This window comes from Lethenteron reissneri, chromosome 60, assembly GCF_015708825.2.
Source record: "Lethenteron reissneri isolate LAM-NWPU_2019-01 chromosome 60, ASM1570882v1, whole genome shotgun sequence".
Classification (NCBI taxonomy): domain Eukaryota; kingdom Metazoa; phylum Chordata; class Hyperoartia; order Petromyzontiformes; family Petromyzontidae; genus Lethenteron; species Lethenteron reissneri.
This window is the reverse complement of record NC_083838.1, coordinates 5,506,375-5,533,863: the sequence shown is the minus strand read 5'-3', so window position 1 is coordinate 5,533,863 and position 27,489 is coordinate 5,506,375. Positions and strand designations below refer to the sequence as shown.

Sequence of the window (27,489 nt, the reverse complement as noted above, 5' to 3'; positions counted from 1 at the left end):
GCCGAAGCGGTGGGGCCCGTGCGTCGACGCCGCACAAGCAAACCCAGGCACCCGTCAGCAGGGAGAGCACAGCAAAGCCTTTTATTATTAGTTTAGGGGGGTGTATTTTTTTTTTCCTCTTTTAATACAGACTTTATGCAATCATGTACAAGTAAAAAAAAAGCACACAGTTAAGCTCACTTCAGTAAGACCCACGTGGAACGGAGCTGGTTGGTCAACGTTCACCGGTGCGGTCGCGGTGAATTTGCCGTCGCGCCTTTGCCATGAGAGGAAGACTCCGCATCACATCCCCCCCCCACCTCCTCCCCCCCCAGCCGTCACTCACAAACCCTCCAGCGGCACGCGTCTCTTACGCGACAATGAAATAAAAAAAACACAACCGCACCTTCTAAATCCTTGTAAATACTATCCGCTGTTAAAACGTACACTCGTTTAACATCTCTCCCAATGCTACAATAAGGGTTGGGTTCCCCCAGCAAAGAACTCGTCTGGTCAGGCAAGGTGTCAAAGGGGGGGGGGGGGGCAAAACATGAGGTTATGGAGGGCTTCATGTCCCCCACGTTTGCCGCTGGGACGATGACGCACAACAAATCCCTCATCATCACTGGCAGAGACGGGAATACAGTGTCCAAAACGCGAGCACGCACGCACACACACACACGAGCTGGGGAAATAAAAACGCAGAGAAGTACAAAAACTCGACAACAACAAAATAATCAACGAAAGGGAAACGATTACACAGTTTAAATTAGAGAGAAAGAAAAACATCGTCAAAACACGGCGAGAAACGAGAGCCTTGTAGTGTCAAGCTGCCCGTAGGTCAACACGGACAGCAATTGGCATCATCACCACTCGTCAACCAGACCGGGGGGGGGGGGGGGCGACAGCGTTCGACAACTCGTAAATGGCGCGCGGTCGCACAGTCGGCCACACAACATACGCGCAACCTGTAACAAACGCTCATGGGGGAGGGCAGTACGCATAATTTGGTGTGTCAAAACTCACACGATTCACATTCCACAAGGGCGCGACAATTCAAACGCGCAGGACGTCTTTCACTTGATCATCGTTCGTCGTGGCGCGCCGCCACCCGTCGCGTTCGCTCGACGCGCGCAGGATGTGAACACAGTGACATCACACGGCGCGTTATCGCAGATCGCCGGCTGTGGCCACGGCGGCGGCGCCTTCCCGATCACCACGGCGTTTAGGGCTCGTACGGAAACTCTTCCCAGCACAAAGACAGTCCCCCACCCCCCTGACAGCCTGAACGGACTGTTGGGGCAAGTGCTGTTAGCGAGCTCCTATGAAAGCCGGCACGGTACAACGAGTGGGAGTCCACACCACCACCACCACGCCCGCCTTTGTCTCTCCAGTGGCGATGATCTTACATACCGCAACAGGTAGTCATTTGAGGCCGAGTCGACCTAGGGGAGACCCAGGACCGGTTGAGATAATCGTCACTCGTGTTGGCCGTGAGCGGGAATTGAACTCGGGTCACTGGGTTCGTAGCGCAGCGCGCGAACCACTACACTATCGCTCCACCACTGCCGCTCTGTCTTTGCCCAACGCACGCACTCACACGCACGTACACATGCACGTACACACGCACGTACACACGCACGTCCGCTGCAGGGCCACCTCACACATGGCAACACGTCATGATCCGTTCCGACGTCGACACTCGAAAACCGTCAGAAGCAAACTGCAGATTCATATAAAACGCCAAGGACATCTGTGTTCATCCACATTAAGACTTTCGCAAGATGATCCAATGACCAGGCCTCATGGCAGACCACAAGGCATTCACACTGCACTTTTCAATGCACACACACACACACAACCTCCACTCACAGCTGTGCGAAGAGAACCTCCGATTCCTCCGCACCTTCAATTCCCCGCACCTCCGCTGAGCACGGTTGGCTACGTACGGCGCGAAAGAAGTTCAACAAACATACATACAAAACGGCCTAAATTATACCCGTGAGCAGGTGAGACGTGACACAGGGTGGGGGGGGGGTGGGGGGAGAAGAGGGCAAAGGGGAGGGGGGACACACACAGGGTACGGTGGTGCCAGCACCGTGGACTCGGGTCCAAACACGCCCTCGCTCTGCACACATCGCTCCGCTACCTCGCCGGCACTATCCTGCCAGTCGGTTCTGGCTACACTGGAGACCACCTGAGCCCCAAACGCTGCGGCCATCAATCAGCACGAGCGCCCAACATGGCCAAAAGCACACACTCGGTAGCTCTCAGAAATACAAGGAGAAAAGAAAAAGACTCAAGACTCCATGCTTACAAATCCTGCATCGCTCACCTCGACCTATGGGACTATGCTCATCATAATTGCAAACCTATGTTATTATTACGCGTGGAACGCCGCAGGCAGAATTCATTAACCCCACGGTGAACGGCAGGCTTCCCCTACTTCCATACTGCAGGGGGCGGGGGGGGACAAGCAATTGCTTTGACGGTTGCTGTGGCGACACCTCGTACGCCCCTGCTGCCCCTGCTGCCCCTGCTGCCTCTACTGCCGGGTGGCGACGGTGGGACGGAGACGCCGACTACACCAGACAGAGCCGCACCTTGCGCACGCCAATCGGCCGCTCGTTCAACTCCTTCACGGCTGCCATGGCCTCGCCGGTCGTTTCAAAGGAGACGAGAGCGCTTCCCGGCACCTGCATGTTCACCGATTCGGGGATCACGCGGTAGCCATAGAAGAAGTCCAGGATCTCGCTCTGGTTCACGACGCGCGGCAGGTTTTTGAGTCTCACGATGCCACGAGGCTGGGGGACCCCACCCATGCCAGGGCCACTGGGCCTATCTGGCGGCCCCGCATCCTGGCTCGCCTTGCAGAACGGGGCTCCCCCGTGACTGCCAGCAAAGCCTTCCGATAAGTTCACATTACTGCCGCTGTTGCCGCCGCCGCCGCCACCACCACCGCCGCCCCCACCGCCGCCTCCACCGCTACCACCCCCGCCGAGTGGCCCGCCAAAGTTTTTGCCAAATACACCCGCACTATCGCCGGGTGGGAAAAGAGGAGGTCTTGACATGAAGGGAGGGAGCGGAGGAGGAGGACCCCGGAAATTAGGGCCGCAGAATGGAGGGGGCCCAGTCATAGGGGGTCTGGGGCCCCCTGGGAAAAATCCTCTGTCTGGGAATCCCCCGGGTCCGACAGCGGCAGCTGCCCCGGGCTTTCTGTCGGGGCCCTGACCCTCCTGCTGCTTTTCCGGCCCTGTCGCCTTCCCCTCCGTGCCAGGGTTTGCCTTTAAGGCCAGCATCTCGGCATGGCTCACCACCCTGATGATGGCCTCCCGGCCCCCAATCAGGCTGCGGTTGAGAGTTGTGGCCTTGCCGGCTGCCTCCATGCTGCGGAACTGCAGCATGGCCTGCCCAATGGTCTCTCCGTTCTTGTCGCGCAGAATCTGAATGCCCTCATCCGACAGATCGTGCCCTTTGAAGAAACACATCAGGTCGTCTTTGGTGGCGCTGCAAGGGATATTGCTCAGGTGCAGGTAGTAGCACATGCTGGTCTCGCTAGGGACCGGCTCGGGCTTCTTGGGCTCTAGGCGTTCGCCACCGCCGCCACCGCCGCCGCCGCCACCACCGCCACCACCACCACCGCCCTTCTCTTTCATCTTCTCCCCGTGGAGCCTCTCAAGGAACCACTTCTGGATGGGCCGCATGGTCAGGAAATTGTTGCCCACGTAGGACTTGTCGCGACGCAAGATAGAGCGCATGTCGTAGTCCGATTTGCACTCCACGCACGCCTTCACCGTGCCGCCCTCAGGCACCAGGATGAGGCTCTCTTCCCGAATCTCCTGCCGGCCGAGGAACTTGAGCACCGTGAACTTGTCGGCGTTCAAGGGGAAGCCTCGGATCTGCACGCAGAGCTCGTGCTCATTGGGCGAGGGGGAGCGATCCCTGCACGGGGAGCGTGAGCGCCCCTTCTTGGGGGAGTGGGACGGCGACCGCGAGCACGGGCGCTTGAGCTCGCGGCCCATCGGCAGGTGCAGCAGCGGGGCCGGCGCTCCCGTCTGCGCCTCCTTCTGCGGCGGCTCGGGCCCGCCGAAGTTCTTGGCGGCGCACAGCCACTCGCGCTCGGTCGCCGGGTGCACCTCCACGGGCTTGTTCACCATGCGCTGCTGGTGCCGCTTCATGCCCTCGATTGCGTCGCGCGTGCGGTGGAACTTGACGAAGCCGTCTCCCGTGGAGCGGAACGAGTCCCCGTCGTGCCCAAGCACGACGCCGTCCACCGCCAGCCCCGCAAAGAAGTCGAGCACGTGCTGCCTGGTGACCCAGAAGGGCAGCCCCACGAGACGCACGTAAAGGTCGTCCGCATTTATCGGAGGCAAGGGGCTCAGCGTGCCCACCCCGTCGTTGCCGGACATTAATCTGCTGCCGCGGCCACCGTCTGACAAGCTCGACAAACTGGCGCCACCTCCTTGGCCACCTCTGGCCGAGAAAGGGAAGCCGGAGGACCCCTGCTCTCCACAGCCGTAGGCCGGGCCTGGGCCGGCGAAACGCGGATCGCCAAACAGCGCCCCCGCAGCGCCGGGAGGCATGGGCTGGCCGAGCAAAGAGCCAGAAACACCGGTGGAAGGAAGGCCCCTGACGGGCGGCGGCTCCAGGCCGGGCCTTAGGAGGGACGGTGCCGATCCAGGACCTCGCCCCGGGCCGGGGAATCCCCCGACGGGGCTCGGCAAGTTGTCCTCAAAGCGAGACACGCGGCCGCTTCCGCCGTGATTCGAAGCCGACCTGCCTCCAGAATGACCGGAGCTGCCCAGCCCACTGCTCGGACTGCCCATAGAAGAAGCGTGGAATCCCATACTAGGGCCTGTGTTCTGCACGGAGCCACCGAAGCCTGCACCGCCACCGCCACTAACAGCCGGGCCACCCATCGGAGGAAGCCTCTGTCCCATACCAGGGCCGCTGCTAAGAGAACTAGAGAAGCCCATGCCGGAGATGCCTTGACCCAAGCCCGGGCCGCTCGGGGTCGAGCTGGAATTGTAATTCCTGCTGGGTCCACCCTGACTCATCGAACTGCCACTGCCCAAAGAGGAACTTCCAAAACCCATGCTGGACCCACCAGTGGAAGGAGAGCCACCGTGGCCTAAACTAAGACCACTACTCGAAGGAGAGTTACCGAATCCCATGCTCGAACCTCGTAGACCCTTGTCACTGGTGTCTATGTTAAATCCACTATAACCCATATTTGAGCCACCTTGATTTAAGCCGGGCGGTCCACTCCGACTCATGCTGGGTAAGCCAGAACCCAAACCTGAGCCACCAGGACCAAAACTGGAACCACTACGGCTCATGCCGGAACCACCAGGCCCCATGCCGGACCCACCAGAGCCCATGCCGGAACCACCAGAGCCCATATTGGAACCACCAGGACCCATATTGGACCCACCAGGACCCATATTGGAACCACCAGGGCCCATATTGGAACCACCAGGGCCCATATTGGAACCACCAGGACCCATATTGGAACCACCAGGACCCATATTGGACCCACCAGGGCCCATGCCGGACCCACCAGGACCCATATTGGAACCACCAGGACCCATATTGGAACCACCAGGACCCATATTGGACCCACCAGGACCCATATTGGAACCACCAGGGCCCATATTGGAACCACCAGGACCCATATTGGATCCACCTGGACCCATATTGGAACCACCAGGGCCCATATTGGAACCACTAAGACCCATATTGGATCCACCTGGACCCATATTGGAACCACCAGGACCCATGCTGGAACGACCAGGGCCCATATTTGAACCACCAGGGCCCATATTGGAACCACCAGGGCCCATATTGGAACCACCAGGACCCATATTTGATCCACCAGGACCCATATTGGAACCACCAGGACCCATATTGGAACCACCAGGGCCCATATTGGAACCACCAGGACCCATATTGGAACCACCAGGACCCATATTGGAACCACCAGGGCCCATATTGGACCCACCTGGACCCACATTGGAACCACCAGGACCCATATTGGAACCACCAGGGCCCATATTGGAACCACTAAGACCCATATTGGATCCACTAGGACCCATGCTGGAACGACCAGGGCCCATATTGGACCCACCTGGACCCATATTGGACCCACCTGGACCCATATTGGAACCACCAGGACCCATATTGGAACCGCCAGGGCCCATGCTGGAACCGCCGGGGCCCATACTAGAACCCATACCAGGTCCACCAGGACCCATACTCAGACCACCAGGGCCCATTCCAGAAAAACTACGATCCATACTAGACCCACTCCGCCCCATTCCAGAATCACTAAGACCCATGCCAGGTCGCATACCTGGACCCAAACCAGAAGAACCAAGGCTCAGACCAGGACCACCAGAACCCAAACTGGATCCCATGCTAGTACCACCAGAACCCATACCAGAACCCATACTGGAACCCATACCAGAACCCATACCAGAACCCATACCAGGACCACCAGGACCTGTACTGGAACCACCGAGGTTCATAGAGCCACTAGGACCTGTATTTGTACCACCAAAGTTCATATCAGAACCACCAGGACGCAAATTGGAACCACTGTGGCCCACCCCATGACCACCAGGACCCATACTAGAACCACCAAGGCCCATGCCATGACTACCAGAACCCATGCTGGAACCCATATTGGAACTCATACCAGGACCACCTGGGCCCATACTGGAACCCATAGATGGTCCACTCGGTCCTAAACCAGAACCACCAAGGCCCATGCCAGGACCCATACTGGAACCCAGACCAGGACCGCCAGGACCCATACCCGAATGACTGCGATTACTGCTGGAACTGCCAGAACCAAGATTCAGGTTGGGGTCATTTTGCCCAGAGCTGCTAAAGCCCATGGACGACCCGCTGAGGCCAGAGCTGCCGTAGCCCATGGAGCCACCGCCAGAGGCTCCTCCGCTGAAGCTAGAGCTCTTGCTGTAGCCACTACCGGATGAGCCGGAGGAACCACCAGCGCCGGAGTGGGAGAAACCCGAGGACCCGTAGAGTCCTCCCCCCGCGTAACCGGTGCTGCCTCCTGACATCCCAAAGCCTTTACTGGGCCCATCCCCGTAGCGCGAGCCCTGGCCGTCCGTACCCCCGGTGCCACTCATGGGCATGGCTCCCAGCGATAGCGGGCCACCACCCATGTTGAACCCGGAGCTGCCGCCCGAGCCACTAGCACCGTAACCGGAGCCCGAGGAGGACCCCGTGCCATATCCGGAACTTGATGCTGAACCTAAGCCGTAGCCGGAACCTGATGACCCAAAGCCGTAGCCGGAAGATGACGACGATGACCCCATGCCATAGCCAGAACCCGACGATGATGACCCCATGCCATAGCCGGAACCTGACGATGAACCCAAGCCGTAGCCGGTACCGCCGGTGCCACTTGACATCCCGGAGCCGCCCGTAGCCATGCCGGAGCCGTTCACTTTGCGGCTAATGCCGTCGCCCCCCAGGGGGGCCATGGGGGGCATGGGAGGGGGGCCGCTGGACATGGGGGGTGGGGGCCTGTTCGACATGGGGGGAGGGAGAGAGGGCATGAAGGGGGCGGGGGGAAACGGGGGCCCAGGGGGTAGCGGAGGGGGGGGAACATTGAAACCTGACGGGGCCGAGAAAGGCGACTGGTTAGGGGGCGGCATGTTGGCACCCATAACACCCCCTGGCATGCTGGGGTTCACTGCTTTGTCCGTCATTGGGGGAGGGGGGCCCCCTCCGACCCCAACCCCCGGGGGGGGCATGGCAGAGCCCATAACGGACTGCGGAGGCGTCATCGTGCCGACGCGGGGCATCCCTCCTCCCACGCCCCCCCCGCCCCCCCCGACCCCCCCACCGCCGCCGCCGCCGCCACCGCCACCACCGCCGCCACCACCACCGACGGGCCGTCCGCCGCCGGGACCTGGGTCACTACCCCCCACCGAGCTGCCCACTTCGTATCGGCGCCGACTCTGCTCGATCACATTCTGCATCTCGCTCTTGCTGCTGAGCAGCAGCGAGATCTTGGAGGTCTTGATGGAGCCGCCGTTGCGCATCATGCCGAGGCGCGCGTCCTCGTCCGTGGCGAACATGATGAAGGCCTCGCCCTGCTCGCCGCCCACGATGTGCACACCGCCGTCCGGGATGCTGAGCCCCGAGAAGAACTGGCGGATGTCCATCGTGCCGGCCACCATGGGCAAGCCCTGAAGGCGAATCACCACCGCCATGGCGCTCTGTCTCTCGCGCGCCCGCCCGGCCTGCCAGTCGACTCGCACACCTGCAGCGGCAAGAACGACACACGCACGCACCACGCACGTAAGCGGCGGTGGAGGAAGCGCTTGGTGGTGGGGGGTGGAGGGGGTGAGAGACGGGCGAGGCCTGCCGGCGTCGCTCCCACCACGCGCGGTGATACGGGAACGATCGCAACCTTTATCAGAATATGATTCACCCTGGAGAAATCCGATGAGCTACGAAGCACCTTTTTTCACACCGACACTGAAACGCGCGGCACAACATACGAGTCGGCTGTGGTCAACGTTGACCGTCGCCGTGCTTAAGGAGGCACCTTTAATTCGCGTGACAATTCGCCGAGAAGGCGCCATCGCTCCTGCTGATTGGCACACCCCCCCCCCTCTCCCCGCTGGAGGGTGTGCAGTGGCATCGACCATGTGCCTCTCATGTAAACATGCGGGACTCGTGAACAACCACTGTGGCAACACTGCCGTTGTTCGTCAGCCAGGCGGTGGCGGCTATGCATGTGAACTGTGGCAAGGGTCGGTGGGGATCATCGCACACACGTCGCTGTGAAACTCTTTCCGAGGGCGTCGAGGAGGTGCCATATCCTGGCTCAACCAGCAGAAGGCAGCACAGCAAGTAGGACTGTTTCCATCTGTACGGAGATTGAGTGCTGCCCTAATTGGCGGGTGTGGGTTTTCTCCAGGTGCACCTGTTCCTCCCATATGTAAACATGCATTAACGGACTGAAAAACATTTAAAAAAAACAATACAGGACCCGCCTGAAAGAGTCCTACTGCTCAGCATGGCTCTCCTGGATAAATAAGTAATTCGTAACATTACTAAGTGTTCTTGCAAAAACCGTACACGCGGCACGGCAAATCCAGCACACGGCCTCACGGCGCAACTCTGCACAATGAGAAATTTGTGTCACACCGGCACCAAGCGAAGCAACATTCAGCAGTTCCACCGATGATTCGACGCTGTAAACCTTTTTCACTTCATTACAAGGCAGCACCGCATGCGAAATGCGTTTCGCGAAATGTCAGCATGCAGTACTTTCTGCACAGCGATACAATGCGATTACATTACAGAACACAACACAATAATGCACGAGTTCAAATAAACGTGCCACCACCACCTTTGTAACATCTTCAACACGGCCTCGTGGCGGACAAAAAGTCTTGTTCTTTAAAAGGACACTGCTCGTTCCGATGCGTTCTTGCCAAGTCACAAAAGTCACAGCAGGAGGAGACTCACTCTCAAGAAGGTCCTTTGCCCAAAACAACCGGCTGCTTTTAGCCAGTGATCATGATGAGCATGGCGAGTTGTTAAATGTTGACTTGCACGCTACCGCAAAGACAACTTCAACTTGAATTTGACACTTTGCGCATTGCGCGAGACAGTACGTATGGCTCGTGAACGCAGGCTTCAGCGACGGCTGGAGGCAAGTAGACTAAGTTGACTGGGCCACCGATTGAGAATGGCGAATAACAGCGATGCCCGCGAGAGTCCTGCAGGAGAAAGCAAGTGGATCAAAGCCGAGGAAAAGACCACCACACAAGGTGGACAGAAAGGATTGGTGACCCAGGAGATGAGGAATCGCCGTGGAGGGTGTGAATGACCAGCGGCGATATTGCAGAGTCCGTGTAGATTTGTATTGATTCCCACACCCGGATTAAGGATTCGGGGTAAACGGGAGAAATGTGTGTTTTGTATCAAGAAGTGTTGGGCTTCTACGTTATGCTGGGCCCCTTCTTCTGGGCGGTGACGTGGCTAGCAGCAGCCGATAAGCACCTGTCAGAGGTTCAGGGTTCAAATGCAGTAGTCTCACCGGATCAATACTGGAGAGATTACCCGCTTCATACAGTGAACATTCAAGATCCTGTGACGTCTTTCGCCAAGTGGCGGTCCGTAGCGTGCCGGGAAATGTACTCTATTTGAATAACAAAGCAAACACCGCCTCTCGACTGCCAAAACTTGGCAGGACCCTCTTGACAAAAGAGTCACGAGACTCAGCGAGGCTTTCCAGGGTAAATGAGCGCAACAATAATAATGATGACATCTCCACCCCCTACGTGCGGGATGTGGCCACCACCGAGGCTTAAAGCAGACGCACGGCGCTGATCCCAGCTTTGTCAACACCACGGGAAGCCGGTAGAATGCGCTCTGCTAGCAAGCAGAGCTCCACTGTAATGGGAGGACAGCACACGTCACGGATTCGCACGGTGCGAGAAAAGTTCATTTTACATCACACATCCACCCTCCCCATTACACAGAGGCAGAGCCAGAAGCAGCAGCGGCTGCCTCGCAGTAACATGCACTTTCGCCTAAACACCTCGAATAAAGGCGCATGGCGAATAAACAGCCGTGGAGGTAAACGGCAGCTTGTACTCCGTCAAACACGTCATCCCAAACGCATAGCTGTCAACCAGACTTCTTCACCCTATTCATTGCGGGTTGGTGAATGTGGGGATGAATGGCCATGGAGGCACAGCTGGTGCATCTGCCCATACTCGTCAATCCGTTATCAATTCCTACCTTCTAGATTTTAAGTTTTCGTGACTACAAGGATCCATACTCGTTGGTTTTTTCGGTAAAGTCACGAAGGTGAAAACAAAATAAAACAACTAAATGAAATCACGACGTTTCGGAAGCAACACAAGCATCCGTCATCAGGTGTTAATGTACGCTACAGTCATTTTGCTGGAGCAGTCACACCTGAGGACGGATGCTTGTGTTGCTTCCGAAACGTCGTGATTTAATTTAGTTCTTTTATTTTCATTTTATTGTTTTCACCTACGTGACATTACCGAAAAAAAGAGCATAATTCCTACCTTATTACAGACCAATTCAGACCTTATTGGTCACCCCGTACTCCTTATAAACATCAACGTTCATCCTATACACTACACTATACACTACACTATACACTACTATACATACCTGTCAAGCCTTTATCAGTGCCCTACCTTATTACAGACCAATTCAGACCTTATTGGTCACCCCGTACTCCTTATAAACATCAACGTTCATCCTATACACTACACTATACACTACACTATACACTACTATACATACCTGTCAAGCCTTTATCAGTGCCCTACCTTATTACAGACCAATTGTGACCTTATTGGTCACCCCGTACCCCTTATTAATCTCAACGTTCATCTCCTACAAAGTCCCATCACTAACGGTTGTACGCTGTATGGACCTGAAAACTAAACCGTATGGGTTGACAGGTATGCACACGTCTTATTATAATTATCGTTCATTATTGTTACCCTTGTTAACCCGGTGGAAGCCTCACCGACTCATTTTTAGGATGCTCACGCAAAGTTTTCACGATGATGCTAAGCATACTTCCATATTTGAGCTCATTTGGACCAAGAATCCGGAAACACATTGGCCTCCCATTGCTAATAACATCACGTGATCTTCAACATACTCTTAGTTCTTACGGTAAAGTCACGTAGGTAAAAAATGAAATTAAAATTAATAAAAAAAAAATCACGAAGTTTCGGAGGCAACACAAGCTTCCGTCTTCAGGTGAAACTGTCACAGCAAAAAATCTGTACAGATTTTCTGTACAGATTTTTTTTTTACAGATTTTCTGTACAGATTTTTTGCTGTGACAGTTTCACCTGAAGACGGAAGCTTGTGTCGCCTCCGAAACTTCATGATTATTTTTTATTAATTTTAATTAAATTTTTTACCTACGTGACTTTACCGAAAGAACTAAGAGTATGAATCCTTGCAGTCACGAATGCTTCAAATCCAGAAGTGATCTTTAACGTCAAGTGTGATACAAGATGGCGTGGAGCAGTGTTATTACGGTTAATACGCTCACTGCGGCGTTAATTAGGGCGGCCCGGAGTTGAACCGTGAACCTCTGCATCAAGTGGGTGGCGGTGCTACCGCTAGACCATGTCCATCACCCGTTATTCATCACGATTCAATTCAAGGTTTTATCATCTCTCACCCTCTCAGAAATGTCTGGTTAAACACTGATGTGACAATGAACTATAATTAAAGGTGTAAATGGCAACAGTTTAAAGCTCAACACTGAACAAATCGCCCGATGATGCTTGATGTAATTACCAGCAAAACGTCATATTTAAATTGTGAATGTTGTTGACTTACTCTCCAACACAATGGTGGGCTGAAATAGTAACCAAGTGGCACGTTTTGTTTACACGACAAACCTTACTGGCTGTGTCGGGTGGTGGAGGGTTATACTTAGGCGACCCAACCCAAAAACCTTTATTATGAATATTGGTCGTGAAAGCCTACATGATAAACTGACTTAACAAACCGCACTGGCGTCAATGATCCTGGCATCGCATCCCAAGCAATGAGAAGGCTCCGACTTGCCAATAATATTTTTTTATCGCATCTCTGCCAGTAAAATAACGTTTCACTTAAACGTAGATATCAAATGACAGCAATAAAGAGTTATGTTGGAACTACTGGAGGCCTGTGGAATGTCATAAACCAAAATGATCCCCCTCCACAGCGAGAGCTTTAACCGCAAGAACTCATACAGGCGCACGCTGTCAAGTGCTGTCTGGCACTGGTGGCCTGTTTCAAATGGGCACCCGCCGACTGTTATCACGATCTACAGACAGCGCAGCAGCAGCGGCGGCGGCGGCATTTCCTTTGCAAGTTCACGACTCGTGACGGGACCCAACGCAATTTTCTAGAAAGCTCCCGCGGCGCACGTACAGCCCAAACCCGGCAACGTTGAAAATATTCCTTCGGGGAGATAGACAGCCGGTGTCGCATCACTCGAAAAAAATATTATTAAGAATGAGGAGCATCTAAGGCACCAGCTAAATAGAGAGAAAGAGACTACAGCGCCATCTTGTTCAAGGAGCACCTCATCCGAGCCGAAGACAAAACATGTACAAGGAGCTCGGCGACAAAGCTACGGCGCTCTTGGAAAGCCTCCGCCCACCCAACGATTTAAACAACGCAACGTGAATTCAAACAGAACCCACACATCTTTCGTGTAAACATCGGCCTCAATGGGATGGGCAGGACCAACGCCCATAAGCACTCGGGCACCAATTCCGGTTGTTAAAGACACCGGGACCAGTGACAAACGGACAGGCAAGGAAGATCTTCGAACAGATGAAGTGGTGGACAAGGCAATGCTTTGCTACAGGCAGTTTAGCAGTGTACAGCTGTAGTGAGGGGAAGGGAAAAACCCAGGCACAGGACATCACATGCTCAAACCCGCACCGGTGCAATACCAACACACAACCAACATAGACCCCTCCTCATGAAGGGCATTTGTTGAATTCCTTAAATTGAGGGGGAAAGCCGAACACTGGGAGACATCTGCCTAGGCTCTGCTCAAAATGTTGCTGTCAATGTATGTGTGCTTAACTTCTTTCGCACCGTACGTAGCCAACCGTTTTCACCGGAGGTACGGGTCAACTGACCGAGCTAAGACCATGAGTTTTACTCTGCCAAACATATGGGTGCCAAGGTGGGGCAAGTACTAAAACTTGCGCATTACAGCAAGAAGGACCTGTTTGAATCCTGACTCAAGTGTCATTCCGTGTGGAGTTTCTGTGTTCTCTTCCCGTTCCGCATGGGTCTCCGGTTTTTCCTCCCATAGCTTAAAAAAACAACAAATAATGCAACCGTGTTTGGCCAAAACATCCCAATGCTGAACAATTACCTGCCAGTCACTCAACAGGGATTACACATCGGCAACATCGACTCCTAGTGTGAAAAACCTTCGCAATGACCCTCCTGAAAAAGAGTCAGTGAGGCTTTTCTAAGCAACAGACTTAAATAAATGCACATAAATATGCTCCATTGAATATCATCTTAGCTGGATGACCGACCTACCAGCAACCTGACATTCAAAATCCTGACGTGAAATCATTGCGTAGAGACAACACTGTGGAAGGCCCCAACTGACATGCCGCACTTCATATTGTCAACTGGAACCCAGAAATCAAACATCAGCTCCTATCTTGTAGATATGTAGCTATGCGGTGTCCCAGTCCGTCCAACACAAGTGTTTAGCTTGATTCATGATAAAATAGGCTTGAAAGCTCGGTCAAATGTATCATTATGGCACTCTAGAATGTAACAGCAGTTTTGTCACCGAGAGCGAGCTCTTAAAATGCATAAGGGACAGCACGCAATGCGCAGCCTAGGTGTACAAATACAGATTCTTATTCTGAGATGTATTTACCGCGGTGTATGGCATCTTTTTGATCCATGCGATGGATCACAGCCACAGTCTCGCACAAGAACCGTCTCACCAGGCCACGACCGCCGACGCGGCAAGCGCCCTCGGCGAGCACCTACTACTAACGCCGGCGTGGCGCACGAGTGCGACCGAACCCTTGGTCTCTCCTTGCGCCGGTGCCTGGGCACAAACCGCGGCGGGTAGCTGCCGATTTTGGAAGCCCCGTGGATGCGCGCGCGGCGAGTTCTGCGCGGTGTATGGAGCTGGCGTCCGTGGGAGCTGTGCTTGCGCCACTTACCTGCGAGAGCACGAGGCCACGAGAGCACGGGGGGCGTGCGACGGGGAGGAATGCTCCTTTGCTGGCTGACGCTGCCAGCCAACCTAAAGAAATTCTCTCAACAACTGCAGAGAAGAGATAAACACGACACCGTCAGCAGCAGGGCCGCCACCCGCACGGCGCTGTGCGCCAAAACCGGCAGCGCCGAAAGCCAGAGATTAAAAAGAGAATCGACACAGCTGTTACGCGAACCCACTGCCCCGCCACTCAGCGTTTACAAATCACACATGGCGACCCAGAACAAACCCCTCCGTGGCTCAGCGGAGATGCGAGAAAATGACAAAAATAAAATGCTGCCACACGGCCGTGCGGTGCCAAACTCGAACCTGGATAACAGTCTACATGGCGCCAAGTGGCGCGGCGCACGGAGAACGGTTGACAGATTAGGCCACATTGACTGCACACGCGCGCACATCGGTTTACGTCCCAAGGTCAGCGCCAAGGGGCGACGTGGACACAGCACGCACGACCGCCCGCAAGGGCGCGAGCCCCAGCCTTCGCGAGCACCACGGCCTACTCGAGCGAGCGAGCAATGTCGCCCACCACTGCCCACCACTCTCACTACCCCCCCACCCCTGTCGCTTTGGTACCAAGCGCAGCAGCGTCTCTGCCTCTCTGCCCTATGGCTTCCAAGTGTGAGTGGGGCGCCCAGAACACCTCAACAAGAACCTACGCGACATCGCACAATCAACGCAAAGTAATGGTCGGGAAAAACAAGGGCAATCATCGGCAGTCACATCGCAGCAATTTCTTCACTTGGTTCACCATGAGGGAGCTAATTTGTTGTTGAATACACCGCGCTTCAAACCAACCTGCTCTTCTACACACATCATCATTATAATAACGGCAATAATGCCCCCGAGTTCATCATTGGCCAGGTCGCTCGGAGGCAGAGCGAGCGGCTCGCAACTGAAAGGTTGCGCGTTCATATCCTGTTTGGGTCGGCGGGGGGGGGGGGAGTGACTTGGTCCATCACCCCTCCGGGGTAGTAAAAATAGGTACCACTTGGAGAGGAATAGAATAGCCCCCGCCATAAGAATGTGGAATTTCTGCCACGGGTAAAGGGCTGTAAATGAGAGTTAAGCATTGACTTTACCGAAAGAACCAAGAATATGAATCCCTGCAGTCACAAAAGCTTTAAATCGAAATTTACAATCATCACGATTTCATGTTTTGAATCCACTACACGTGGTGTCATTACATCTCTGCAAATCCTCACTGACTATCAACAATATCTTGTACAAGACGGCCCCTGCATCGTTTGGTTTTGACGCATTGTGTTCACGAGCAGTGTGGCTTTGCGCGGGGCAGAAACTGGAGAAGTTGGAAAAAATCCACACGCGAGGGGGATGGCGACGGTCAACGCTCGCCACAGACCGCCCGAAAGCCCACGCGGTTCAGCAGGGACCAAGGTTCTTAGAGCTGAAGGACAGCATTTGTGAACACAGGACGAGCAAAATGTAGACACAGCAAGCCCGAGCGCCAGGAAATATGGAATCACGCTGGCCACTCTACGCAGGCAAGGAGACGGCTACTACTGAATGCACAATTTTCAGGAGGGGGCAATGGTTTATAGTGGGGAGGTGGTGGGTGGCGAAGTTACCCCCTGTGGCACTGTGAACGCCAACACTGAAACGCGAACAGAACACGAAAAGGGACCATGCATTGAGCTGCTGGAAGTTGGGATAAGGTCAGTGGGAGGGCTAGTAGTGCTGCCTGGCCAGCTGGCTTGGGCTAACCTACAGACTGCACTTGCTTGGCTTGTGCATTTAAAAAAAAAATCAAGCATTCTTTGCAACTTTTCCTTTACGATGTTTAAGTGGCGAGGCAGAGAAAATTATTCTCAGTAATGTATCTGATCCCATCTAGTCTGATCACAACACTGACATTTATGAACACTGTACTCTTTGCAATCTTACCAACGATTGCGAGCGGAAACTCTGAACATTCCGACTGTTTGGTCAAATTCCCCAGCAGATCAAGAGTTTGCGTGCGGCAGCAAATCGGAGGGCTCGGAGAAAGCCCGCCGCGGCGCGTAGGAGACGCATAACAACCCAAAAAAATGTCCGCACAGACGGGTTCATAGACCCGGCTCGCTCCAAGTGCAATGTCCTCGAGTTGGGGAGTTACTCAAATCACTACATGGTCCACCAGCCCTCGCCTCCGGCGTGTCACCCACCACACCCACCGGGGAACACTGCGGCTACAACGCCTGCACCACCACACCGTCGACGCCAGACAAAGGTGCCCCGTATAGCCTTAACAGACTGTTGGGGCAAGTGCTGTTAGCGAGTAGCACCTATGAAGGCCCGGTCACGAGCACACGAGGGGGTGGGTGACCAGCACCACGCCAGGCCGCCTTTGTCTCCCCAGTGGTGATGTTTACGACACACCGCACCAGGTAGTCAGTTGAGGCCGAGTCAACCTAGGAGAGGCCCAGGATATAAAGACAAAGATCCCCCGTATAGCCTGTAACAGACTGTTGGGGCAAGTGCTGTTAGGGAGCAGCAGCACCTACGAAGGGGTGGGTGGCCAGCAAACCACGCCGGGCCGCCAGAGGGCGCCACCAACAACCAGCAACGGAGGAACGAAGACGAACAACAACAAGGCGACCCCAGAGGTCTGCAAACCCAGGAGGGCCCGGCCATTGCTTCACGTGGAATGGGCTTAACACGGATAACAAGAATAACATTGTGCCCTTCGGCAATCCAGAAAATCCTCAATACCATTGTGGGGACGATCCCGATACATCGGGCCGTCTGGCCAATTCCACGAACCAAGGAGTTTGGCCTCGGGCGAGGGACTAGCGCTCAAATATCTGAGAAACCCATTGCTGCGATGCCGTCCACTGGCCACCTCACGGCCGGGTGAGCCTCAGTCGACCCAGCCTGACTCAGTGAACCCAGCCTGACTCATTGAACCCAGCCTGACTCAGCCTGACTCAACCTGACTCAGTGAACCCAGCCTGACTCAGTGAACCCAGCCTGACTCAGTGAACCCAGCCCGACTCAGTGAACCCAGCCTGACTCAGCCTGACTCAACCTGACTCAGTGAACCCAGCCTGACTCAGTGAACCCAGCCTGACTCATTGAACCCAGCCTGACTCAGTGAACCCAGCCCGACTCAGCCTGACTCAGTGAACCCAGCCTGACTCAGCCTGACCCAGCCTGACTCAGCCTGACTCAGTGAACCCAGCCTGACTCAGCCTGACCCAGTGAACCCAGCCTAACTCAGTGAACCCAGCCTGACTCAGCCTGACACACTGAACCCAGCCTGACCCACTGAACCCAGCCTGACTCGGTGAACCCAGCCTGACTCAGCCTGACCCAGTGAACCCAGCCTAACTCAGTGAACCCAGCCTGACTCAGCCTGACACACTGAACCCAGCCTGACCCACTGAACCCAGCCTGACTCAGTGAACCCAGCCTGACTCATTGAACCCAGCCTGACTCAGCCTGACCCATTGAACCCAGAATATTCAGCTGTGACGGTCCCACCTGATGACGGAGACTTGTGTTGCCTCCGAAACGTCGTGATTTTTTTTCTATCATTTCTATTATTTTTTATTTTTACCTACGTGACTTTACCGAAAAAAATACCCAAGAGTATGAATCTTTGCAGTCACGAAAGCTTCAAATCTAGAATTAACTCATTGAACCCAGCTTGACTCATTGAACCCAGCCTGACTCAACCTGACGACTCGGTGAACCCAGCCTGACTCGGTGAAGCCAGCCTGACTCAACCAAAGCCAGGATTTCGTCTAGTCCACCCTGATGAACACCTCCGTCCACCACACTCGACCATCCCCCCCCCTACCCCTCCTGGCCAACCAGATGCAGACCGCAGTGTCCAGAGGGCGAGACGATAAGCGAGCCCGAGGGGACCGAAGTGGATTTGAAGTCACGGGGAGGGAGGTGGACAAATGAACACAACAGGAGACTAAAGAAGTGTGTGGACAATGGGACATGATGGGGCCAAGCGAGTGACCAAGGACCACTGGGCCCTAATGAGACCACGATTTGGGGGCCAAAGAGACAGTGAAACGAGGATTTGAAGACACGGGGAGGGAGGTGGACAAATGAACACAACAGGGGATTGGAGAGGCGTGTGGACAATGGGACATGATGGGGGCGAGTGACCAAGGAACACTGGGCCCCAATGAGACCACGATTTGGAGGCCAAAGAGACAGTGAAACGAGGATTTGAACACAACAACATGGGACTGGAGTAGAGAACGTGTGTGGACAATGGGACATGATGGGGGCAAGCGAGTGACCAAGGACCACTGGGCCCCAATGAGACCACAATTTGGAGGCCAAAGAGACAGTGAAACGAGGATTTGAACACATGGGACTGGAGTAGAGAACGTGTGTGGACAATGGGACATGATGGGGGCAAGCGAGTGACCATGGACCACTGGGCCCCAATGAGACCACAATTTGGAGGCCAAAGAGACAGTGAAACGAGGATTTGAACACATGGGACTGGAGTAGAGAACGTGTGTGGACAATGGGACATTATGGGGGCAAGCGAGTGACCATGGACCACTGGGCCCCAATGAGACCACAATTTGGAGGCCAAAGAGACAGTGAAACGAGGATTTGAACACATGGGACTGGAGTAGAGAACGTGTGGACAATGGGACATTATGGGGGCAAGCGAGTGACCATGGACCACTGGGCCCCAATGAGACCACAATTTGGAGGCCAAAGAGACAGTGAAACGAGGATTTGAACACATGGGACTGGAGTAGAGAACGTGTGTGGACAATGGGACATGATGGGGGCAAGCGAGTGACCATGGACCACTGGGCCCCAATGAGACCACAATTTGGAGGCCAAAGAGACAGTGAAACGAGGATTTGAACACATGGGACTGGAGTAGAGAACGTGTGTGGACAATGGGACATTATGGGGGCAAGCGAGTGACCATGGACCACTGGGCCCCAATGAGACCACGATTTGGAGGCCAAAGAGACAGTGAAACGAGGATTTGAAGACACGGGGAGGGAGGTGGACAAATGAACACAACAGGGGATTGGAGAGGCGTGTGGACAATGGGACATGATGGGGGCAAGCGAGTGACCAAGGAACACGGGGCCCCAATGAGACCACAATTTGGAGGCCAAAGAGACAGTGAAACGAGGATTTGAACACATGGGACTGGAGTAGAGAACGTGTGTGGACAATGGGACATTATGGGGGCAAGCGAGTGACCATGGACCACTGGGCCCCAATGAGACCACAATTTGGAGGCCAAAGAGACAGTGAAACGAGGATTTGAACACATGGGACTGGAGTAGAGAACGTGTGGACAATGGGACATTATGGGGGCAAGCGAGTGACCATGGACCACTGGGCCCCAATGAGACCACAATTTGGAGGCCAAAGAGACAGTGAAACGAGGATTTGAACACATGGGACTGGAGTAGAGAACGTGTGTGGACAATGGGACATGATGGGGGCAAGCGAGTGACCATGGACCACTGGGCCCCAATGAGACCACAATTTGGAGGCCAAAGAGACAGTGAAACGAGGATTTGAACACATGGGACTGGAGTAGAGAACGTGTGTGGACAATGGGACATTATGGGGGCAAGCGAGTGACCATGGACCACTGGGCCCCAATGAGACCACGATTTGGAGGCCAAAGAGACAGTGAAACGAGGATTTGAAGACACGGGGAGGGAGGTGGACAAATGAACACAACAGGGGATTGGAGAGGCGTGTGGACAATGGGACATGATGGGGGCAAGCGAGTGACCAAGGAACACGGGGCCCCAATGAGACCACGATTTGGAGGCCAAAGAAACACTGAGACGACTTAATAAAAGAGACGGTGAACCAGAAATACGGGGCAAGAGAAAGTGAGAGAAAAGGATACGGAATGGAAACACGTGGACCATCGCTCAGAGACATCCAGACGTGGCATTAGAGAGACAACAGGGAGACAGAAAACACCACAGAAGGACAAACACCGAGACAAAAAAACACACAGAGAGAGACAAAGGCGGTCGTGCCGAGAGAGAGAGATCTGTTAGTGCACAAACACGGAGAGAAAGATGATCGCGTAGAGACGATGACCACACACAAAGACGAGGAAGGAGGAGGAGGGAGGGGGGGCAGACACCGAGAGAGAGACAAAGACGACGGGGAAAAAAGAGACACACGGAGAGAGACAAAGACGGCCACACACACACAGATGGCCACGCAGAGACACACACAAGATGAAAACGCAGCCAGACACGAGGCTTAGGGTGAGAAACCAACACAATCAGACACACGTGGAGAGATACAAAGACGGCCACGTTTCAACAACAACAACAACCTCCCACCACCGTCATCTCGCAGCCTCCGTGAAGGAGGAGAAGATGGAGGGCGAAGGGACCCAACCCGCCGTTTTGTGTTTGTTTGTTTGTTAAACTCCAACCTCGTCGTCGTCCACACGAACCAGTGGACATTCACAATCGTTCGCTGTGAACTCTAGAACGTGAAGATGTTTAGTTGCATGTGGGTGGGTGTCGAGCTATGAATCCCGCACCACGAACCTGAGGAGAGACGCGGGCGGCCGCTGACGACGACGTCGACGTCGCTTCACGAACTGCGCAGGAGGCGTGGGGGCGGCCCTCGCTTGTCAGTTCAGAGGTTTTTTGTGTTTTTTATGTTTTTTTTGTGTTTTTTAGTTTTTGTTGTTGTTGTCGTGGTTTTTTTTAACCTACACGAGCACGTTGCCACGCTCGCGCTTGTTTGATTTGTGCTCTCACATCACACCACGACTAGTTCCTCGCGTCTTATTTTTTTGGTAATCGGGTAACGTTTAAAGCGATTTGTGTGCGTGCGTGGTGGGTGGGGGGAGGGGTGGGTGAGAGGGGGGGGGGGTGAGGGTGGGTGAGTGAGAGGGGGGGTGGGGGGTGAGGGGAGGGTGAGGGGTGGGTGAGGGGTGGGTGAGTGGGTGGGTGAGGGGAGGGTGAGGGGTGGGTGAGGGTGAGTGAGGGGTGGGTGGGGGGTGGGTGAGTGTGGTGGGTGCGTGAGGGGTGGGTGAGGGTGTGGGGGTGAGGGTGTGGGGGTGAGGGGGGAGGGTGAGGGGAGGGTGAGGGGTGGGTGAGGTGAGGGGTGATGGGAGGGTGAGGGGTGGGTGAGGGGTGGGTGAGTGGGTGGGTGAGGGGAGGGTGAGGGGTGGGTGAGGGGTGGGTGAGAGGGGGGGGTGAGGGTGGGTGAGTGAGAGGGGGGGTGGGGGGTGAGGGGAGGGTGAGGGGTGGGTGTTGGGTGAGGGTGTGGGGAGTGAGGGTGAGCAGTGGGTGGGTGAGGGGAGGGTGAGGGGAAGGTGAGGGAAGGGTGTTGGGTGAGGGGTGGGTGGTTGAGGGTGGGGGGAGGGTGAGGGGTGGGTGAGGGTGAGTGAGGGGTGGGTGGGGGGTGGGTGCGTGAGGGGTGGGTGAGGGTGTGGGGGTGAGGGTGTGGGGGTGAGGGGGGAGGGTGAGGGGAGGGTGAGGGGTGGGTGAGGGTGAGTGAGGGGTGGGTGGGGGGTGGGTGAGTGTGGTGGGTGCGTGAGGGGTGGGTGAGGGTGTGGGGGTGAGGGTTGTGGGGGTGAGGGGGGAGGGTGAGGGGAGGGTGAGGGGTGGGTGAGGTGAGGGGTGATGGGAGGGTGAGGGGTGGGTGAGGGGAGGGTGGTGGGTGGGTGGGTGAGGGGAGGGTGGTGGGTGAGGGGAGAGGGGAGGTGGTAGGTGAGGTGTGGGTGAGTAAGGAGTGGGTGGGTGAGGTGAGTGGGTGGGTGAGGGGTGGGTGGGTGTGGGGAGGGGTGGGTAAGGAGTGGATGGGTGAGGGGTGAGGAGCGGGTGGGTGAGGGTGAGGGGAGTGGGTGAGGTGAGAGGGTGAGGCAAGGGTGAGGTGAGTTGGTGGATGCGGGGATGGTGAGGGGTGGGTGAGCAGTGGGTGGATGGTGGGTGAGGAGAACGTTTGTGTTTGACGTTGTTTCGACATTGGGTTTCGACGATGGTGAGATTGGTCGTTTTAAATTAGTTTAATAAATCGTTCGCGTTGCTGATTGTATTTGGTAGTTACGTTAGGTGTGGGAGGTGTAGAGTTGTAATTACCACTAATTATGCGCGCCCGCGACAATTAGTAACGGCAATTAAAATAGGCGTTAGGGGGCCGTCCATAAATGACGTCACGCGATTTTTGACGATTTTTGGACCCCCCCCCCCCCTCGTCACACGACGTCACAAAGTCAGACCCCCCCCCTTCAAATATGACGTCACAATGCTCTGCCCCCCCCCTTCAAATATGACGTCACAAAGTCAGACCCCCCCCTCAAATATGACGTCACAAAGTCAGACACCCCCTCAAATATGACGTCACAAAGCTCTGCCCCCCCACCCCCAAAACCATATTTCCATTTTGAAATAAAACATGCTTCAAATCGCTTTAAACTATTGTCGTCGTAGTGCGTATTTAATGTGGCGCTGCACTCTGATGTTGTAGGAGAAAACATTTATTAAAAAGTCTATTTAATTAAGTAGAACGTGTCGTCTAAGTTTATTTAAAGTTGCGCATTTTGATGTGACGTCACATTTCTCACCCCCCCCCCCCCCTCGTCACACATCGTCACAAATGCCTGACCCCCCCCCCCAGGTGCGTGACGTCATTTATGGACGGCCCCTTATCGCGAATATGCCACCTTCGAATGTTACGGTTGGCTAAGTAGGGTGCCAAAGAAGTTCAACATCCATCGCCACTCGATCCCCGTACAGATGGAAACAGACGGCAATTCGTACAATTGTTGTGCTGCCATCTCCCGACGAAGCAGGGTTATGGCACCTCGACGCCAACGCGAAGGGAGTTTCACAACATCTGTGCGTGCGGTGATCCACTAACCCCTCGCTGCTGCTGCTGCCGCTGCCTCCACACTGGGATTTTTGTAATACGGTGGGGTTTAAATTTCGAATTAAAGCTTTCGCGACTGCAGGGATTCATCTCCTTGGTTCTTTCGGTAACGTCACGTAGAATGGAAATAATAAAATAATAAAAATAAAACATAATAAAATTAGAGAATTAAATAATTCTCTTATTTTATTATGTTTTATTTTTATTATTTTTTTATTTCCATTCTACGTGACTTTACCGAAAGAACCAAGAAGACGGTGGGGTTTTTCTGGATGATTTGCTGGTTTATCCAGGATGTTTCTTTTGCGCGTCGTCCCTTTAAGATGTTTCTCTGTTCATATTTTGTTTGTTGCGGTTGCACCCGACTCAAGAGCCGCATGGCTATCTCCATATATATAAATGGCAAAGTTGTGAATGTGTGTCTGTTCAAAATGTTTAGCGTACTTCCCGACATGCAACAAACTTGAAATTTGCCATGTGGGTACTTTCCAGACTGTACACCATGCACAAATTATTAAAATACACTTTTGTGTTTTTTTTTGGGGGGGGGGAGCTCAATAATGCATATTTTTTTGCACGGAAACTGAGTTGTGACGTCAAATCTGTCACGTGACCCGCGCACGTGGTAGCGTAACGCATTGTAGTATAGTGGGTAGCGCTACGCTGCGAACTCGGCGACCCGAGTTCGATTCCCGCTCACGGCCACAACCGGTGACGATTTGAACCGGTCCTGGGCCTCCCCTAGGTCGACTCAGCCTTAAACAAGTAACTGGTGCGGTGTGCGTGAACATCGCCACTGGGGAGACAAAGGTGGCCGGGCGTGGTGAATCCAAGTCCCGGGCGAAGCCGGGTAGTCAAGCTCGTACCTAATAAACGAAACTTGAAACTTGGATTACAGGCAGGCACCACTGCCCAGCAAACAGATGACATCGGACAGCTTGTGAGATTACACTCAGTGATCAACGCATATCGGGGAAAAGAAGCCAGCCGTACAAGGAGATTTTCTCTCACAAAAGTTACTAAGTGACAGCAGTTTTCCAAGCATCTCCGATTTATTGAATACAGGCATTACGTGACGAGATGTTTTTCAGTTTATTTCAGTTTCATTTATTGGGTATAACCCTGTGAGCCACGCGGCTCTTGACTCGGGTTCAACCGCAACAAAACATGAACAAGAAACATCTTAAAGTGACTACACGCAACAGAAAAATGTGATATTCTTAGGTTTTTTTTACCGAAAAAACCTAAGAATATGAATCCTTGCAGTCACGAAAGCTTCAAATCTAGAAGAAAAATGTGATTTTCCTCGCCTGGTATGCAGGTCAGGGGTTAAATTCCGACCCCGACGCCCGATTATGTATAGTTTGCATGTTCTCCCCGTGGTCGCGTGGATTTTTCTCCGGGTCTTCCCGTATTTTTCCTCCACACTGATAAACATGCCTTTCGGGCATATGGTCGCTATAAATGTCCCCACGAGAAGCCAATAAGTTGGGCCATCATTTGTGGCCAGGTCGCTTTCGTAAAAAGTGATATAGCTCAGTGGGCCTTAGTTTTTGTTTTTAAACAGACGCTGCTCCTCCACGCAGCAGCATCGAGGCCCCGATGCAGTTCAGAATCAGAATCTTTGATACATATGTAGTAACTAACTCGGAGATGATTAGACTTGGAGGCACTTCTTTATTAACGAGCCCCATATTTTGCCACTGGTAAAAGAGATCTCAGTGTAAATGCTTACCCCGAGCTCTCAATACTCTGATATTGCACTGTTTGAGTTGTACGCCTTCTGGTGTCATCTGGTCCAACACCAATGGGGACTAGGCTCTAAAGAAAGCCGTCTCGGGTGTGGACCAATCAACTTCAAGGACAGTGCATATTATTATCATTATCAGAGTTGCATCTTTTTGTTTGCTTTTTTGACTACTTGTGTTGTGGTTATTGCAAACATGATGCCTTGAATAAAGGTGTCAGTTTTGTACCAGTTTAAAAGGGTAAAAACCTACTACTATATTTTGCCACTGGTAAAAGAGATCTCATAGTGAGCACCATCGGGATTAACACACTTAATAATCAGTCCGTCTATTATCGGCGACGCTCCTCAGCCAGGACAGCTGGTAGGCTGTCTGACTCGCGGCGTCCCGAGATGGTAGAGACGAAGATGACGACAAGAATATTGAAGACGACGAGAATGGCGACGATGGACTTCAACAACACGACGAGGATCCCCACTCCAACGACAGTCCCGTTGAGCCCCCACAGGGGCCCCTAGTATACTGTCAGCGTGGCCTCACTCCGCCCCCGACCCCTTTCTGGAACCAACCAGCGGGTTCCTGGTGTGCCCCTTCTGTGACCTTTCCCCGAGATCCCCCTCTCGTGTATAGCCCTCGGCAAGGTAAGGTAAAAGATGAACGGTAAACAAAAACAAGACTACCTTTACCCTACCTTTTACCTTACCACAATACAATCGCTCTACTCTCCCTTTTACCCTTTTGCAGGTAAGGTAAAAAGCAACGAGCCTACCTTTATCCTACCTTTTACCCTTATCCCATACAAATTATCCGATTACCTTACCTTGCCGAGGCCAACGTCGGGACTGCCGCACGCCGCAGATCCCCTTTTCTGCCAGCAGCCAGCGCTATGCCACTACACATATATACTGGAGGAATCCGGTGAGCTATTAAGCTCTTTTTTTCACAGATGTCCGGGGTGGGGGTCAGAAAGTTACAAACGAAGATGTCTGTTGGAGCAATGCAATTGAGCAATTGAAACACAACAGTGTGTTTGTGCATATTACAGAGTATTTGTTGAAGGACCGAGATCAAAATGTTGACAGGCAAGCCCAGGGATGATAAGAGCACTCGGAAAACGAACACTTTATTACAATTACAGACGTAAAGGTGTAAGGGTGTTCGATGAAGTTCGTATTACCTGCTACCTGGATAAGACACGCGGACACAGACGATAGGAAATTGAAACGCTGAAAAGTGTGCAAAGAAGCATGGAGAAACAGAGAGAGGAACAAAGTCGATACACTCAGATGTAAAAAAACATTAACAATGGAATGTGTACGCGTTGAGGGACTCTGCTGGAGCTTGCCATGTAGTAGTAGGGTCTCACCGGCGTTCCCATCCCTGAGCAAGTGTGCTCATGACCAGCCCCGGTTTGACAGCGGAGGTCTCACTTCATATCAGTCGAGTGGCGCTATCGTTCATTTGGCTGCGCGACGCTGTGCGGAAGCTGCCTGGCCTCGTCGCTCCACACGAAGCTCTGGATCGTCTCCGCCATCATCACACCCTGGTCTCTATGACTGTAAAATATGGGTACCCTTTACGGAAACATCAGCGCGCGCTGGCTTGAAAAAACATTCAGACTGACCCGCCTACAATCCATCCTGACTGGATTGTGCGAACTCACAAGATATGTGAAAGATCTGATTGGCGTGCTCTTCTGGGAGGCGAAGTGAGGTTGACTGGTTGGGTCACATTACTTATACTTTCTAATGTATACAGATTGAAAAAAATGTTCTCACGTGAAACCCTCCACGCATTCTTGGCACAACTCTAAGTAACGGTCACGTGCCCACTAACGAACAGACTGCAGGCAAAATTAATCAAAGTAAGCTTTATTACTGACTTTACAAACAAACCCCCTTGAGCCACACATACATTGTGTACAATATAGCATCCACAGACATGACACGCCTTGGTCTGTCGGCTGATGGTGAAGCCATGCACCAATAAGGTCATCGTCAGGGGCTCCAGACCGGGCTACATCTTCATCATCTCTTCGTGCCCGACTCTGGATAAACTTACGACTGTGGTGACCGCACACGA

At 53.7% G+C, this 27,489-nt stretch overlaps 1 protein-coding gene across 1 annotated transcript; it reads right to left on the bottom strand.

Moving 5' to 3' along the window:
- Nucleotides 1-62: 62 nt before the first annotated feature.
- RBM12B (RNA binding motif protein 12B) lies at nt 63-21,404 on the bottom strand. Its single transcript, XM_061576313.1, has 3 exons — nt 21,328-21,404; nt 14,742-14,845; nt 63-8,275 (listed from the first exon to the last, which is right to left on the bottom strand). The coding sequence occupies exon 3, from the start codon at nt 8,223-8,225 to the stop codon at nt 2,562-2,564; it is 5,664 nt and encodes a 1,887-aa protein (XP_061432297.1). The 5' UTR covers nt 8,226-8,275; nt 14,742-14,845; nt 21,328-21,404; the 3' UTR covers nt 63-2,561.
- Nucleotides 21,405-27,489: the final 6,085 nt, after the last annotated feature.

Excerpts from the sequence above, each read along its gene's own strand:
- RBM12B (XM_061576313.1), bottom strand. The coding sequence starts at position 8,225 with ATGGCGGTGGTGATTCGCCTTCAGGGCTTGCCCATGGTGGCCGGCACG.